Source organism: Colias philodice, chromosome 16, assembly GCF_061535455.1.
Source record: "Colias philodice isolate Cphi_HAF_F1 chromosome 16, ilColPhil1 Martin Lab GWU primary, whole genome shotgun sequence".
NCBI lineage: Eukaryota > Metazoa > Arthropoda > Insecta > Lepidoptera > Pieridae > Colias > Colias philodice.
The window spans coordinates 1,081,652-1,100,842 of NC_143101.1; the positions used below are offsets into that span (position 1 = coordinate 1,081,652).

The following is a 19,191-nucleotide window of genomic DNA, read 5'->3' on the forward strand; positions in this document are numbered from 1 at the left end:
ATTAATTTCAATATATTATGTAAGTAGTTGCGTATATTCTGAATGAAAAAAGCAGCAAAAATATGATGTTGCAAAGTTTAAAATATATCCTGGTCATCGATTAATTGTCGAAAAATTGAATTTCTCCTGAGAAAGAATTGAATTTCTCCTGAGAAAGAAGAATTTGTTGCTTTGTCCTGACAAAGCAACAAATTCTTCAAATTTTGATTCAAATTATTAAAACAACTACTGGCAATATAAAAAGTTGACATTTTTTTTAAAGAGTTCAATCATATCAGCATATAAAATCACTTTTATTGACAACTAGCTTCGCCCGCGTTTTCAAAGAAAAACCCGTTCCCGTGGGATTTCCGGGATAAAACCTATCCTATGTCCTTTCTCGGGTATCAAACTATCTCCATACCAAATTTCATGAAAATTGGTTCAGTAGTTAAGGCGTGATTGAGTAACAGACAGACAGACAGAGTTACTTTTGCATTTATAATATTAGTATGGATAATTTAAATCACTTTTACAGAAGGACGACGATCTCTCCGAAGATGAAATCGAAGAAGAGATAGAAGAAGAAGAGGAAGAGATAGAAGAGTTGGAAGAAGAGGAAGAAGAAATAGAGTTAGGCGGGAACAAGACAGGTTTAAAGTGATAATCGATAGTATTAGACGTGCTAAGGACCCTTAAGTAGATTTCATACAATTTTCAATCTTAACCTATTTTAACACATTTCTTCGTAGATATTATAATAATTTAATAAAGCATTTTAATCAAATTCAAGTATTTTTCGTCCTTAGCACATTAAGTATTAATTGTGGATATTTTTTATCTGTATCATTCGTCTATCGTCTATGGTTCATTTTAAAGAGATCTGTGAATTATTAATTTTATGTGTTACTAGTTTGTTTTTGTTCCAAAGATATTTATTAAATAATACGAAAAAGGGGCTGAAATTTGCTAAACTTTCTTTCTTAGGCTCTGCTCACTTTTAAATATCTTTGGTTCATGCAAAAGTATTATATTGTAGAATCTTTTTCAATGATACATTTGTAATTTTGTAAACGATTGGTGTTCGTATTTTTGTGCCAAATTTTCTTAAAGCGTATCATAATTTTATTCGGTGAAATTTTACAAACATTATACAGTATATTTTGAATTTATAGTATTAATTTTCGCGTAAATGTATTTGATTTTCGCGAATATACGAAAATAATTTGCCAAATTTTAAACATTAGTTTTGTATCTATATTGTACTTCAATTGACTCTTTTTGTTTGTTTCGTAATTTACATCTAGAATCGAATTATTTATTGATAAAATTGTTATTTAATATTTAATTATACAGTTGTATGCACCGGCGTGTTGTATGAAATTGTTTGCATTTATGCGGTTTTTGTTGTCTGTGGTCACTGCTTTTTTATGCTTTACAGATTATAAATTATTGTCGAATTATTTGCAATACAATCTATTTTTGAGCTCGCCATCTCGTCTATTTAAATGAAAAGGGAGGACATTTATTACACTCTAACATTCCTTTTCAAATATATTTATTTATAGAGAAATTTATTTTTATTTGCACAGTTGATACATATTATAACTAATTTACTAAGTTAGCATTTTAATGTAGATTGCTTGTGGAGTTTTGTTGATTTCATAGTTGTAACAATAAATGATTGAAATTATGCCTATGTTTTATTTTTTATGTATTCCTTTTTTACACGAACCTTTTTATCTATGATGAAACATATGTTAAATATTATATAGATAGTTAACACAAAGAGAAGAAGAATTAATATAAGTCCGCCTGCCTGAGAAACTTCAATGATTCGTCACTTACTATAAACAAGTAACCAGATACTACCATATTTTAGTGTAAATATTAAATACTTATTGAAAAAATTCCAATAGAAACATTTTCTTTTGTACAAATGTAAAAAAAATAATAGAAACACATTTTAATCTGTTTATATTATTAACTAGCGGTCCGCCCCGGCTTCGCCCGTGGTACATATTTACGTTTTCTCTACATAAAAACCATCCTCGTACTTCAAGGAATACATATAATAAAAAAAGAATTATCGAAATCGGTTCAGCCGTTCTCGAGTTATGCGCTTACCAACACATTTTGCGATTCATTTTTATATTATAGAAGATTACTAAATGTGCACAATTTTTTATGCAGCGCCATCTATCGGAATTTATAAATTTCAAATGCGCAACATAAATAGATCTTCCCAAGGGAATGAGATGTTCATGGCATGGCGGTATAAAGTATTTCTTTGGCCTCCCAACTTACCCAAACATCATACCATAAAATAGCACTATTTTAGCGATACTATATTATTATCGTAAAGATATTTATTAGTTAAAATCAAAAGATACTGTACGAATTTACTTAGTTTTCAACTTTCATTTTCATCAACAAGTGATTCTAAGTGACATATCACACTAGCGGATTGCGAGCGGTTTCAAAGCGGAGCGGGTGCGCAACGAATACGTTGCGGTTGCGCAGCGAATTCGTTGCGGACGCGTGGCAGATGCGCAACGTTTACGTCGCAGTCATGTACACTCATTAACAAAATGGAATCCGTGCTGGTTGTTACTTATAACTTGTGATAGTATAATAATTATGAGATCATTATTTTTTACGAGTTTCATAACATGTTAATGTTTAGGGTATTGTTTTATCTATTAAATCTTGGTCGAAATGCAATCAGATAACTTAATTGCTCATTAAGAAAGTTCATTAGTGAAATAAATGTTAAAGCTCCTTAACTAAAACAGGGCTATCTTATTATTAGATAAATAGCAGTGAATAGAAAATTTTATCAAGCAACCAGCAACTCACTATCACTTTGCTCATAATTAGGTTCACAAAATCTCTTTATAACATACGTTGCTATGGGAGAGATTATACTGGTCAGTCGTTACATACTTTTGGAATGTATGGTACATTCTAAAAGTCCTAGTAATTCAATTTTATAGCACCTTTTTTTAACAACTCCAGTTGTTATTACATCTTTAGTTAACTGTTAAGTAAGTGCATTTCCACAGTACGGTTAAAAAATTGAGTGCTACAGAAACGATGGAAATATTGAATGGAAGTTAGGCAAGGCGGAAGGGCTGGCTTTTGTGCGAGAGTATCCAAGTTGCGCGCCCGCAACGTATTCGTTGCGCACCCGCTCCGCTTTGAAACCGCTCGCAATCCGCTAGTGTGATATGTCACTAAGAGCGTAAACGCACTATGCGGGTAGCCGTCCGGCTGACCGCAAGCAGCAATTATGTACGTAATATTCATTTCTATGCGCACTGTGCGGTCTGCGGTAGCCGCATCGCAGTGCGCATAGAAATGAATATTACGTACATAATTGTGCTTGCGGTCAGCCGGACGGCTACCCGCAATGCGGCTACCCGCATAGTGCGTATACGCTCTAAGGAAGGTGTTATATTTTTCTTTCTTTCATATTTATGTATTACGAAGTGTTGGCCCATGTGTGATGTACTTAAAGGCTAAAGCTAAAAGCATTATAATATTATGTTCTAAGGTTATGTACGAAGCTATTTAAGATTTGTATCACTCCATTTGTATGTATAATCACAAGCACGAAAACTATCGTCAAAGTCATGTCAAAGTATTCGTATCGGCTTGGTATCAACATCGAGAGCATGACGTCATTAGTACATATAAAAATATGTAGTTTCTTTTTCGCACGGCAGGGGCGCTTTTCACATTCCCATATGTATGCGCTTGTCTTGACGATAGTAATTATTCTCATGCCATTGCGGTTCTGAATCACTACATAGTCGTTATAATTCAAGATACAATGTTGGCTGTTTTGTATTATGTTTCGGAATTTATCATGCAAGTTGGGAAATAAAACTATGGTAGTTTCCCCGGGCTGTGTTGTTACACATTTATTATACCTACTTAGCCATTTACTTCTTAAAAATATACATATTGTAGGTAATGATTGTTTATAATACATAATTGTTGTTACTTTTACTACTGTTTACTGTTTAATATTTGTTTTGAAGATATTTTGTTCCAAGTTCCTAACGGTAAACATGAAACTTTTGTTTCTTGACATAGGGAGCGAGGGCTAAATAAAAGTACTACATTTAGTAATTATGATTTATTACTCTTAAATAATATTGATTTTTATTTACACTACTTCCATTTCAATTTTCTTTCACGCGAAATCTAGTTGGAACCTGGAAAAAAAATTAATGATTTAAAAATATTTCATGAAAAATGTAATTTCAGAGAGTTTATATCTATTAACTTGATTTTAAAATTAAAACAGTAGGAGCATTTTTTTAAAGAGATAAATATTTAAATTGTGAGATATGCATTTGATAGTGTTTCCATGATACGGCTTAAAATGTTTATCTCAGAAATTGCACATAATATTTCATATTCTATTTATATTATGCTAATGGTTAGGCAAAAACAAAGCAAAATTTAACAATATAACCTGTACATTGTTACAAACAAGTACTTATTGAATTATATCACACTACGCATTCCACTAAACATTTTCAATTTTTATTCTTTTACTAGCTGTGCTCTGCGGTTTTACCCGCAGTGCTCCGCTCCTGTTGGTCTTAGCGTGATGATATATAGCCTATAGCACTCCTCGATAAATGGACTAGGGAGCGTTCAAGTATTACGTAACACAATTTTTGTAGATTTTTGACACCCCCTCCCCCCCTTGTAACGCACCATAACGTTTTTCTATACTCCCCCCCCCACTCTCTAAACGTTACGTAACACTCAAGTGACCATTTTTACCCTAAAGTCGCAAAATGTTACAGATTTTATCCTTGGTATAGTTTTAATTGCCCTTACAGTAATAATACTAAATAAAGAAAGAGGTTTTTAATCGGCAACACCTGCGTATTTTGTTTATAATCATCATCACTAACAAATACTGACAACGAGAACAACAATAAATGATGTATAATACAATCAAGGGATTCCCCGTAAAACGTAAATGAAAAGGGTTGCCAATTTCGGAGTTTTAATTCCCTAATTTTTTATTTAAAAAAAAAAAAAACAATGTTACGTAACATGTTGTAAGAAAGACCCCCTCCGCCCCTGTAACGCATCATAACGTTTTACGAGACCCCCCCCTCCCCCCAAATTGCGTTACGTATTACTTGAACGCTCCCCTATCTATCACTGAAATAATTTTTCAAATCAGACCAGTAGTTCCTGAGATTACCGTGTTCAAACAAATAAACAAACTCTTCAGCTTTATAATATTATTAGTGTAGATAAACATACATTGAAAATGTATCTTATCTTTTTTTTTGTTTAGCCAAATGTGAAAATATAACACAGTAAGAGTTTGTTTCAAGTTAATCATCTCACCCAGGATAAAATGAAATGAAATTATGCTTTACTAAGAATTAATGTAGCTTTCTGCTAGTGAACCTAATTACAAATTAGTCCAGTTCCATAGTTATGGATTCATTTCGAAAACAACACACATTCAAATATCTCGTTATTATACTATTACTCATTACCAGTTGTCCAGGTTTTCAATTCTTCAATATCCTTGGCGATAGTCCAATCGTTCCTTGCTGACCAGGCGTTTTTGGTTGCCATCTGAATTTTAGGGAAGAAAATGTGGCCTTCATCAATACCCTCTTTCTTTGCTACCGCTGCACATCCCAGGACTATGCTCATCGGTAAAGTTAACAGAGGTATTTTGCGCAATGCTGAGAACACCATACCAGCTGCTGCGCCACCCATGAAGTAGTTTAATCTGTCGTTTTTGCCTGAAAATTTATAGATATAATTTTTAGGTTGTCATGATTGGGTGATGAGATGATAAACATTGACACTTTTTTAATTATGTTCTTAACTGACCAAATAAAATAGAATTTATTTATGTTTCAGATAAGAATTAAGAACTTAGATGATTTTTTCATTTTTATTATCATATTCAAACATTATTATAGTCCGTTTTCTTATGGGAAAAGGTATACATTTTTGAGTAAAGCAATGAAATTTGGTTCGAATGTTGTACTCGTCCACCTAAGCCCAAATCGCCTGGTAGCCAGTGTCTACTCCCCGGCAGAAGGGAGGGAGGGGGGGTTATAGAACAGAGCGCCCGGCGCTCGGAAAAAAAATTCTGGCGGATTCATTTGGCCCTTTGAGTCGAGTTTGGTGTCGATATCAGGTAACTAGATGATGCCCGATTCATTTCCCATAACAGTTTTTTAAGGTTCCGTAGCAAAATATGTCACAATCTTTAAAATAATAAACTTTTGGCAGTGGCAAAATCCAAACAAACCAGTATATTTTTATATTTTTGTATCAAACTTGGTTTATAAAAAAATACTGTCTGAAAGGCCATTTCATACAGATTATAAAAACATTAACATGTAACATATATCTTACCATTTTCAATGTGAAATAAATTATAGAAAGTACAGGAACGTTCGTCAGCGCAGCGTAGGGGACGGCTAATAGACCCGAAAAATAAGCAATAACATAAAACAAAAACCAGTCAAGTGCGAGTCTGACTCGCCCATCGAGTGTTTCGTACTTATTTGTCCTATACCATGTTATCTTGTCTGGTAGGACCTGGTTAACTGATCCACACACACTTTCGTCTTTATAATATTAGTGTGATTTTTAATCATCTTTAAATTATAAATGAAGTCAGGTAACATTGTTAAAAATAAAGATATATAATAATAGAACGTTTTTGTATTAATAATAATTACAACCACTTCCACAATTACATAATTCGGTACATTTGAGCTGGCGTATAAAACACTTCAATCTGGAATTGCAAGATTTCACGCACCGACATCTTATCAATTCAAAGCTTCTCTTTTCTTTTTATTTCAGATGGGCAAGGCATATTTTGATTTTTTTTAGGTCCCTAAATATATTATACAGCCTGTAAAACTGCCCTTAAGGTGTGTTGTTTAAGGGCAGCTTCTGTGGGAGGCAAATTTTCGATTTGCCTATCCGTTTTTGTTAAAAATTTGTTTGCGACCCTCATTTACTGTCACAGCGGGGTACGATGTGAAAAACAAACATGTACTTATAATAATTATAAAAAAATATAAGTTCTGGATAAGAATATCCTTAAAATATCGTGACCGTCCTTACCTATCATGCATTGTAATCACAAACTTTTCAATTTCACTGTCTGCATATTTGCCACTGTAAAGTGATTCAAATCCTCGTGTGCCATTCGGATATGCCTTCCATACCTCAAATGCATGTGTACCTATAGTTCTTTTAGACCTTCTAGCTTTGGAACACACGATATAGTAGTAGTAGCCAAAATAATGTTAAGAACAGTCGACAGAATATATGGCTAGTACAGAATATCATGTATTCCAAGCTAGAAGGTCTAAAAAAACTATAGGTACACATGCATTTGAGGTATGGAAGGCATATCCGAATGTCACACGAGGATTTGAATCACTTTACAGTGGCAAATATGCAGACAGTGAAATTGAAAATTTTGTGATTACAATGCATGATAGGTAAGGAAGGTCACGATATTTTAAGGATACTCTTATCCAGAACTTATATTTTTTTATAATTATTATAAGTACATGTTTGTTTTTCACATTATACCCCGCTGTGACAGTAAATGAGGGTCGCAAACAAATTTTTAATAAAAACGGACAGGCAAATCGAAAATTTGCCTCCCACAGAAGCTGCCCTTAAACAACACACCTTAAGGGCAGTTTTACAGGCTTTATAATATATTTAAGGACCTAAAAAAATCAAAATATGCCTTGCCCATCTGAAATAAAAAGAAAAGAGAAGCTTTGAATTGATAAGATGTCGGTGCGTGAAATCTTGCAATTCCAGATTGAAGTATTTATACGCCAGCTCAAAATAATGTACCTAATTATGTAATTGTGGAGGTGGTTGTAATTATTATTAATACAAAAACGTTCTATTATTATATATCTTTATTTTTAACAATGTTACCTGACTTCATTTATAATTTAAAGATGATTAAAAATCACACTAATATTATAAAGACGAAAGTGTGTGTGGATCAGTTAACCAGGTCCTACCAGACAAGATAACATGGTATAGGACAAATAAGTACGAAACACTCGATGGGCGAGTCAGACTCGCACTTGAATGGTTTTTGTTTTATGTTATTGCTTATTTTTCGGGTCTATTAGCCGTCCCCTACGCTGCGCTGACGAACGTTCCTGTACTTTCTATAATTTATTTCACATTGAAAATGGTAAGATATATGTTACATGTTAATGTTTTTATAATCTGTATGAAATGGCCTTTCAGACAGTATTTTTTTATAAACCAAGTTTGATACAAAAATATAAAAATATACTGGTTTGTTTGGATTTTGCCACTGCCAAAAGTTTATTATTTTAAAGATTGTGACATATTTTGCTACGGAACCTTAAAAAACTGGTATGGGAAATGAATCGGGCATCATCTAGTTACCTGATAACGACACCAAACTCGACTCAAAGGGCCAAATGAATCCGCCAGAATTTTTTTTCCGAGCGCCGGGCGCTCTGTTCTATAACCCCCCCTCCCTCCCTTCTGCCGGGGAGTAGACACTGGCTACCAGGCGATTTGGGCTTAGGTGGACGAGTACAACATTCGAACCAAATTTCATTGCTTTACTCAAAAATGTATACCTTTCCATACAAGCATGCCCATAAGAAAACGGACTATTAATGTTAGCCTTTTGAATATGATTTTTTTTCCATATTTTAATAGAATCAAACATTTGTGATGCTGATGCTAGTAGGTAAATTGCTTAAGAATTAGTGAAGTGAACTGCAATACTAAGCAATAGGCTATCATTCGGTTTATTCTCCTGTTAGATATAAACTTGATAATAAAACTACTCCTTGATCCTTATTTTCCTTACCATGTCGAAATATGGAAGGAATATGTGGAAATAAGGATCAAGGAGTAGTTGCTGCAGAACAAAAAGCACATGACTGATTGAATTAAGGTGAAACCAAAATGTAAATATGTATAAATTGGATAGAATTGAATGAATGGTGTGGGAAGTTTACAAGAAATTTAAGTATACCTCGAACGTTCTGGGCAATATTGGTAGTAAGGGTAAAAGCCGTTGCCATCCCTACGGCTGTGCCGAAGTAGGATCCATAACGTAAAGCCGTGTTGAAGAAGCCCTTGGGATGAGAATACAACAGCACGTCAAACGTAGCTAGTGGGATACTAGCTAAGACAGCATTTTTGGATGTTGCAATTGTTTTCTTAAAAATGTCCTGCCCCTCAGGAGTGTCGTAATATTTATATGTCAACAACGAAGACATTGTAGACATTGTTAATAGATTATAACGCCGAAATATTAAATTTTAATCGGTCTTCAGAGTTACACAACCAGGGCTACATTTGATTAATTGATTTTGTAAAAATGACATTAGTTTTGACAATTACTGACATTGACTATTGGTTAGATCATTTTACAGACTCTACAAATATAAAGATAAAAAATAATATTAAAAATGTATGAATTTCATCATCAATATCAATAATAAAATAAAAATGTTTCACACACATCTTCACAGATTGATGATTATAGTAGAGCCATTTTAATAGGCAACATTTGACAGTTCAACAAAATTCAACAACGTAACCTAGTAACGACAACATGGAATAACATGATATTTCTTTCTGTTAGATCTGCACATTTGCTTAACTTTTTTCAATAACGATTACATATTTATAATAATAATGACCGATACAAGTAATTTTAAGATTTCATTTTACTGATGAACCATTCTAAACATAATAAACAATTTCTGAATTGAAGAACTGAGAGCGTTTTCACATTATCCGATCCGATATCGGATATCGGACACCGATAGCCGATATCCGATATCGGATAAAATTTTCCCTTTCACATTGTCCGATAAAATCCTTCCGATATCATCATGAGTGTTGCCAGAAATTTTTAGAGAAAACTAAACTAAATTGCCAGTTGATAATAAAGGTATAATTTAAAAAAAAATCAAATGATAGATCATAGTTGTACATACATTAAAAATAACTACGTAAAAAAAAAACAACTTCAAAAAAAGAAAAGTAAAATGTAAAAAGATTTGATATCATTAATTACTGCATATTATGTAGATGTGCTATTTACTAAATAGTTTTGATATCGGTCATTTGTATAGTATAGGTATGTTAACACATTATAAATTAAATAAATTTATATCAATACCTACTACAACCTAGTATTAGTTAATAATTTTAGTAATACATAATATTATGTATCAGTAAATACCTTTCAAAATCTATGAAATGTATTTTTAACAAGACGTACCTAGTCATTTAGTCATTTTTTCACTATATACATTTATAAAAGTTCATGTAGTACCTATGATAAATTTATTAAGTGATACAATCTTTGTTCACATTTTCTATTATTTTTCTTATTACACTGCAAATAATATTGTCACCCGTTCAAATATATATTTTTTATTATGATTGTTGTCATTTCCTGTAAGTAAAGATACATAAATTATTTTATTGTCACAAGCAATTATTTTAGAATTAGGAGTTTTCAAATATTATTTGTTGTTAATTCAAAATAAAAATAAAATCGGTGTGAAATCTCCTCCTTTTTTTGAAGTCAGTTTAAAACAAAGCACTCAATGACAACAATACAATAAACAGCACAACCACAGAGCACAACCAACATCCGAGTAGGAGGAGGAGCGAGGCAGAATGAGTTAAAATAAAGATGATAGACACTAATATTTTCGAAGATAGATATTTGAATATAAGAACGCAATATATTAATTTTGTTTACTTCACTTCAGTTCAGTTCAGCCAATTGCCGTATATTTTAATATGGCAATTAAATTAGCTGCCGTATAAATCGTATTTTTAATGCCTATAAATACTTAAATGTGTGTTTTCTTAATAAAAAAAGGTTTCTTTTAATAGAAAGGATTTTAGGTTAAAGCAAAGAATTTTTTTAAAGATCTAGCGCCCTATAAGACTGAAAATACACAAACTAGTGCTTTTTTGCTATTGGTATACTGCCTTTTCGAAAATTGTGTTGGCAACACTGAACATTATCGTCCGATAGCTCACGGGTATATCGGTGTCGGCTCCGATATCCGATATCGGATCGGACAATGTGAAAGACAGGTACAGTGCGACACAAAAGAGATGAAAATAAATGAGGGCGCCACCGTCGCTCATATAGCAACACTGATACTGCGACGCAAGCGATCTTGATACTATAGAATAAAAATCCAAAAATCTATATATATGATCTAAAATAAATACCGCGATTTAAACCGTTATAATTGTTTCATTGTAGCAATAGTGTAAATTTAAGACAAAAATACATTATTTTAGTATTTTAATTGACCTACCTAGGTCAAATTTTACTTAAATGTATTTGGAATTAGTTATTTTATAAAAATCGGTCAAGTGCTTAGACTGCAGAGGCGCACATAGAATCAAACATACAAACAAACAAGCATACATGCAGCTCAAACACATTACCCTCTTTCTGGGTCCGTCGGGTAGAAAAAAACAAGGCGATTTGAAAACCACATATTTTTATTGTTTTTGTAGATAAATTTTGTACATTAATATAATTCATCAAAATCTAAATATTCTACTCCTTCAAAGGACTGATCATCACTCTGTTTCGAAGTACTGGCAAGAGGGTACGGGGCATCTTCAGTATCTGTAAATATGATACAGTAAATATGATTTTTTTTCTTATGGTTTGATTGATTAATAGATAGATAGCTGTATGAAAACAGTTATCACTATACTATGTAGTAAAATCTAAACTAGGTACTTTATTTGAGGCTGGTTGGATTGGATATAACTTCTTGACTCAAATTGTGCTGGTCGCACTATAAAAACTAGTTTTTGTTTACATACAAATAACCTCAAATTAAATTGCGAAAACGTAATAATCGCCATACATACATACATTAAACACTCGTCACTAATGGAATATTCTATTTTACGTAGTACTGAGCAAAAATAAATGAAATCTCACCGGTATATTCTGCTGTACGTTTGTAAACGTTTTCCAAATCAGTCAATAAATTTCCAGCTTGAAATTCGGACAAACACCGAATAAAAACTTTATACACCACATCACGGACACCGCTACGTTTAACCTTTTTCATGATGTCTCCTTTTTTATTTAAATTTCTTGTTCTAAATAACAATTTTATCTCAATAATTCTCCACTTCACGAAAAAAACAACAAATTTTTATTCAACTTGACAGCTACATTGCCAATTCAGGGTTGCCAGGTAATGAAAAACGAATTAGTTCCAAAATAATTAATTTCATCTCTTTTATGTCGTACTATACATATTTCATACATTTTACTTCCCTCCGATATCGGATATCGGCTATCGGCTTCCGATATCCGATATCGGATCGGATAATGTGAAAACGCTCTGACGTCGCTACAATTTTGTGTCAATAAACCTTTTTTCTTTTTAAATACCAGAGATGTTACTCTAAAAATCGAGATCTGACATCTAGAATCGAATGCATTGATTACTTGTGAACAAAAATCATCATAAATTAATAAATTCGATTTACAAATGTTTCAAATCCGTATCGATTAATTCACTTTAATCGATGTTTTTAAGCAGGTTACCTCTCTTCGAAGATAAAATTGATAGACGTCAAATGTTGCCTATTAAATTGGCTCGACTATAAGAGCGTTTTCACATTATCCGATCCGATATCGGATATCGGAAGCCGATAGCCGATATCCGATATCGGAGGGAAGTAAAATGTATGAAATATGTACCTGTCTTTCACATTGTCCGGTCCGATATCGGATATCGGAGCCGACACCGATATTCCCAGTGGCTATCGGACGATAATGTTCAGTGTTGCCAACTCAATTTTCTAAAAGGCAGTATACCAACAGCAAAAAAGCACTAGTTTGTGTATTTTCAGTCTTATAGGGCGCTCAATCTTTAAAAAAATTCTTTGCTTTTAACCTAAAACCCTTTCTATTAAAAGAAACCTTTTTTTATTAAGAAAACACACATTTAAGTATTTATAGGCATTTAAAATACGATTTATACGACAGGTATTTTTATTTGCCGTATTAAAATATACGGCAATTGGCTGAACTGAAGTAAACAAAAATATATTGCGTTCTTAAATTCAAATATCTATCTTCGAAAACATTAGTGTCTATCATCTTTATTTTATCTCATTCTGCCTCGCTCCTCCTCCTACTCGTATGTTGGTTGTGCTGTTTATTGTATTGTTGTCATTGAGTACTTTGTTTTTAACTGACTTCAAAAAAAGGAGGAGATTTCACACCGATTTTATTTTTATTTTGAATTTACAACAAAGAATACAAAGTTTGAAAACTCTTAATTCTAAAATAATTGCTTATGACAATAAAATAATTTATGTATACTTACAGGAAATTACAACAATCATATTACAAATATACAGGGTGTCCCACTATTGGTATACTAAGCGCGAAGGAACTTGTAGTTTTGCATACACTGATCACGTAAAAAATACTTTAAAAAAAAATTACGTCCAAAACTTTTTGCTAAATTTTTCCTGAAAATCCATGTTTTCTTCTCTAGCTTCGCGCAGCCGGCATATACCGCTTCTCTAATATGAGCATTTTATCTATGAAAACATAATCTTAAACGATAGCTCACGTGCTGGTGGCAAAGTTGGGCGGCTCGCTTGTTATGGGTGTACACATAGAGTTTTAAGAATTCATCTATTTGAAAAAAAAAATGCGTCTGGAATTTTTTAATTATTTTTTACGTACTCAGCGTATGCAAAACTATAACCTCCTTTGAGCTTAGTATACCAGCAGTGGGACACCCATGAATTGAACGAGTGACAGTATTAGGTATTTTAGGATATTACAGAATACAGTGTAATAAGAAAAAGAAAAGAAAATGTGAACAAAGATTGTATCACTTAATAAATTTATCATAGGTACTAGGTACATGAACTTTTATAAATGTATGTAGTGAAAAAATGGTAATATATATAGGTTGTAGTAGGTATTGATATAAATTTATTTAATTTATATTGTGTTAACATTAGTATATTATGATATACAAATGACCGATATCAAAACTATTTAGTAAATATGATAGCACATCTAAATAATATGCAGTATAATTTATAATTTGTGATATCAAATCTTTTTTTACATTTTACTTTTCTTTTTTGAAGTTGTTTTTCTTTATCGTAGTTATTTTTAATGTACGTGTACAACTATGATATAACATTTGATTTTTTTTAATTATACCTTTTTTTTATCAACTGGCAATTTAGTTTAGTTTTCTCTAAAAATTTCTGGCAACACTCATGATGATATCGGAACGATTTTATCGGACAATGTGAAAGGGCAAATTGTATCCGATATCGGATATCGGCTATCGGCGTCCGATATCCGATATCGGATCGGATAATGTGAAAACGCTCTAAGGATGATTAGAATGTTGTGTTGAATATTATCCAAATGATGAAAAACTCGGCCGAAACTCATAACAAATTATTAAAAAAGCTTATACAAATAAATATTTGCCAACTCCATAAATAAGATATTATATTATATTTCAAAATCTTCTTGTTATCTTCTAGTTTGATTGAATGTAGCACGATACGTTTATTGTCCCCGTTTTCCAATTACAGCACTAGAGCGCATTATGCGGCATAATGCTTAACGTTGAATGTTCCAACTACAGCAACGCTTCGCACAATCGAGCACTAGAAAAAGTAATGCGCGTGAATTGATGCGTGCAATCGATTTATCGTTAGTAATTATTAATTATTGGAAAAAATTTTAAAGCTTTCGTTTCATTGTAGTTTTTTCGAAATAATCAAAGTTAATTCAAATTGTGTTAAAAAAATAAATATAAGTATGGATGAAGGTACAAACATTAAAAAAAAATGTTAATGAAATAATCAAAATTCAAATTACTTAAAATAACCGTAATTATTTTTCAACCAATTATTATGTATACCACTTTATTTACACATTAATGAGATTATTGCTAACTATGAATATATTTTTTTTCAACACTGAACTCAGCGCAACCTGCTGGTGCGTTTCACGTTCCAATTAAGCATCAGCATAATTCGGCATTGTGCGGCACTGAGTCGCATTATGCTCTGTAATTGGAAAACGGGGTGTATGTGTACACTGAAGATGAACATTTCTATATTATCTCGAATAATTTTTATCTGTACCGTATATTATTTGACAGTGCTGTCCTAAGGTGCTGTCATAGCTGTGTCGAGCTTTTTTTATTATCTGCAATAGTGTCAAAAGTATCAAAATCAAAAATGGCGGCGGACGGTGACGAAGTGATTAGTGATCAGGAAAAAGTTAGAATTGTTTCAGATTTTATTCTACATTCACCCCCAGGTGAATTTAATGAAGTGTTTAATGATGTGAGAGTACTTTTGAACAACGATAATTTACTTAAAGAGGGTGCTAGCGGAGCTTTCGCGCAATACAACAAGGATCAGCTCACACCCGTGCGTCTTGAAGGCTCCGAGCTCCATACGCTAATTACAGACCATAATGAGCTCGGTGGAGGCAGATTTTTCGACCCACGTTCAAAACACTCTTTTAAATACGACCATCTTCGTAAGGAAGCCTCCGAATATGAACCTTACGAACCCGATAGAGTGGCGGAGCCCTGGCGGGCCGCGTTGGACGTGGAGCTGACTAATTATGTGGCCGAGCACTACAAACACGGGGCAAGTTTAGTGGTCGGCCGGGCGATGGAATCCGGTGCCGTATCCCTCGTGGCGTGTATCGAAGACCATCAATTTCAGCCGAAGAACTATTGGAACGGCCGGTGGCGTTCCGTCTGGTCGCTGACGGTCGGTAGCGGCGCCGCAGAGCTGCGGGGCATGCTGCGAGTACAAGTGCATTATTACGAGGATGGAAACGTACAACTGGTTAGTTCTAAGGAAGTCCGCGCGCCGCTGATCGCGACGGGTGAGGTGGCCACGGCGAAAGAGTTTGTGAAACTGGTGTGCGACGCGGAGAACGCGTACCAGACCGCGATATCAGACAACTACAAGACGATGAGCGACACGACGTTCAAGGCGCTGCGGCGGCAGCTGCCCGTGACGCGCAGCAAGATCGACTGGGCGCGCCTGGTCTCCTACACGATCGGTAAGGAGCTCAAGAGCCAATGATGTCCCGCCGCTGCACTATGAGCTGCAGCGTGCTCCATGCCTCTGTACATATTCACATAAGAAAAGTCTTGTTCAAATGTTTACTGGCACCGAGGGACGCGGCCCCGGCGCATATTTATCTATGAGTATATAGAGAAATCGCTATTGTAAACTGTTAAATTTTATCGCATTTTGTTACTCTCATTATGGAAGGATATTGATTATTACATAAATTATTGCCCGCTTGGAAGTGGTGTTCCCGATAGTGTCCATGACAATCACGTTGTCTGAGTATAATAGCAGAGATTATAGAACATTGTAAATGTAATTAGGACCTTTAGAGTACGTAGGTCCATAGCACAGCCTTAAATTCAATCAAATTCAGTTGTTTCCGTTTACAGCAGGTGGATGTTGTGTGAGCAATATATATTCCTTTCAAATCATGTCAATTACCAAGAGATATAACTCCAAATAGTGTTTTATTCATTGCATCAAATTTTTAAATTCCATCCATCTAAAAGACAGTATTATTTGTATATTAGTTTTAAATATTGCTTGCATAATATATGTGCGCTGTCAGCTAAACATGGAAAGATTTCTAATGGTGCATTTAATTATAGTTAATTTAATTGTCCATGTAGCTTTAGTGCGAGTTTATGGGCAGAGAGCACAATATATTGTCTTGGAAATTGAAGCCTACAACAGTTGCTCAAATGATGCTGTGGGTCAAATTTAGTTGTCCATAAATTATGTCATTGAGAGTGATCGAAAGCATTTTTTTATATGTAACAATATAACTCCAGTAAGAATTATTTTATAATTATTATAATTTAAAAAACGTACATTAAATTCAAGTATTCTGTAATGTATGATTTAATTCATTTGAATAAAAATATATATTAAAATGTTGCTAACACTTTGGTTTTATTTCTTCTGAAATTTTCTTTGATTTCATAAACACAAATTTGATAAGAATATGAATCTAATGAACACTGGTTTAAAGTTTGAGTTTTATATTGAGTAATAATATTTAACAACAAACTCATTTTATACAATAGAAGGAAGCATTTCCTGTGATATATTGACTTTAAATTTGATTACTGATTTTCCTGTTAGCATTCAGTTCAATAAAATCAGTAACTCTATAATCAGGATCGAAAACTTATACTCCTCAACACAGAATTTTTCAGCTAAGCTATGAAATACAGTGGTTTTTAATTATTCAATACAAATGAGCCATCGATTTCTTTCTAAAAAAGTAGGCATATGAACTATGATAGCGTAGCCTATTAACCATTAACTATAGACTATAAAATAAGTAATGGATATAAATTCGATCGGCTAATAATTTGGTCATTCGATGCTCGATGCATCGCGTGATTCAATCCCATTGCGAATGACTCATGCGTCGCCCTACACGTCCACCGGACATCAACCCATTTAAATTTTATATCAATTTGTTCTCTTTCGTATTATATAATTTATTATCATCTACACTAATATTATAAAGGAAATATTTGTGTTTGTTTGTTTGAAATGAATAAGCTCCGAAACTGCTGGACCGATTGAGAAAGTTGAAAGCTATAATATTCCTGAGTGACACAGTATAAGCCTATTTTATTTAATCCCGGGCGGAGTCGGAATAAGCTGCTTGTATAATATAAGTACCTACAGGGACATATCAAGAATGTTTTAGAAATGTAACTTGAAGCTTAAATGGAACCACTTTTTCTTGCGCCCATCAGGTTTGTCTCTGGTGATATTATCAGAAGTGATTTTTAAATTGCATTTGTTTTTGCATGGATTACGATTATTAAATAACTTGTAAGTCGTTCAAAATATAAACATGAAGACATTGAATACTCTTTCGATTGTTGAATTTCGTATATTATCTAGTTTATTTTCGTAAAAAATACGTGTTGGGTTCAGATGGATAATAATTATTAGTTGGTTAATTAACAACATTAGACCTTAATTTTTTAAACTCTACGTTCATTTTAACAATAAAGATATTTTTTTATGTTCGACACCGATTAGCTATCATATTTTGATACGACCCATTTTTAATCGACTTAAAAAAAAACGAGGAGGTTATCAATTCGGCCGGTATAATTTTTTTTTTGTATGTATGTACAATATTACTCCTAGGTTTCTTAACCGATTTACGTGATTCTTTTTTGTTCGATGCGGGATGGTATCGAATTGGTCCCATAAAATTTTATTCGGATAGGCCCAGTAGTTTTTATTTTATGAGCATTTTTGTCTGTACTTAATTATTGAAATGTAGCAAGCTGTGGTAGCAAGTAAATTTGATTCACTTCCCGCCTCCCGGTAACCGATTCAGCTGAAATTTTGTACCTATACCTACGTATGTAAATTGGATAGCGATGAAACATTATCATGACATAGAGCTGATTTGATGATGGAATCGGAAGGTGGCCATAGGAACTCAGTAATATATTGACTCAATTTTATCGAGATTGGGCTTGTTTGATTCGTGTTGAAAAATACACAAAGTATTAAATAAAAATAACTGCGTTAAAAAGTTAAAAACAACCGACTTCAAAAACAGAAAAGTTATTTTTATTATTTTTATTCCGGACTAGCGGTCCGCCCCGGCTTCGCCCGTGGTACATATTTCGCAATTAAAGGTAGCCTATGTTCTTTCTCAGGGTCTAAAGATTATCTGTGCCAAATTTCATCAAAATCGGTCCAGTAGTTTATGCGTGAAAACCATACATACATACATACAAACCTTTCCTCTTTATAATATTAGCGCTAATGTACCTGCGCCAGTAAATCAAACTTTTGCTTGAACGGTTCAAATAAATTAAATTGAACTAGGTAGCTAAAGCACAGAATATAGGTATAATTATTATCTTTGTGCCTAATTTCATACGAATCGGTTCAGTAGTGCATAAATTCATACACATAATAATAATAACTAGTTTGTCACTCAATATTACTAAAAAAAATTCTTCTATAAGATTATTCGAGAAAATAAAACACATATTTTTA

General features: G+C 33.2%; 3 protein-coding genes across 6 annotated transcripts in view; 2 read left to right on the plus strand and 1 right to left on the minus strand.

The window, feature by feature from the left end:
• The window catches only part of RIC-3 (RIC3 acetylcholine receptor chaperone), a 32,373-nt gene extending 30,931 nt beyond the window's left edge, over positions 1-1,442 (plus strand). For all 3 annotated transcript variants that reach the window (XM_089704884.1, XM_089704885.1, XM_089704886.1), the window contains one exon: positions 518-1,442. In XM_089704884.1, coding sequence (XP_089561010.1) covers positions 518-643 — 126 coding nt within the window. In that variant the 3' untranslated portion in view covers positions 644-1,442. The remainder of the gene's footprint in view (positions 1-517) is intronic.
• A 2,666-nt stretch (positions 1,443-4,108) lies between these two features.
• ND-B14.7 (NADH dehydrogenase (ubiquinone) B14.7 subunit) lies at positions 4,109-9,403 on the minus strand. Of its 2 annotated transcripts, XM_089704700.1 has the most exons (3): positions 9,056-9,403; positions 5,520-5,774; positions 4,109-4,202 (listed from the first exon to the last, which is right to left on the minus strand). In XM_089704700.1, the coding sequence occupies exons 1-3, from the start codon at positions 9,309-9,311 to the stop codon at positions 4,192-4,194; spliced, it is 522 nt and encodes a 173-aa protein (XP_089560826.1). In that variant the 5' UTR covers positions 9,312-9,403; the 3' UTR covers positions 4,109-4,191. The 2 variants fall into 2 exon arrangements, with proteins under 2 accessions (XP_089560826.1, XP_089560827.1); XM_089704701.1 differs by lacking the exon at positions 4,109-4,202 and having other exon boundaries at positions 5,509-5,774.
• Positions 9,404-15,284: 5,881 nt separating this feature from the next.
• Positions 15,285-17,087, plus strand: cpa (F-actin-capping protein subunit alpha). The gene has a single exon (XM_089704719.1). The coding sequence runs from the start codon at positions 15,328-15,330 to the stop codon at positions 16,192-16,194; it is 867 nt and encodes a 288-aa protein (XP_089560845.1). The 5' UTR covers positions 15,285-15,327; the 3' UTR covers positions 16,195-17,087.
• Positions 17,088-19,191: the final 2,104 nt, after the last annotated feature.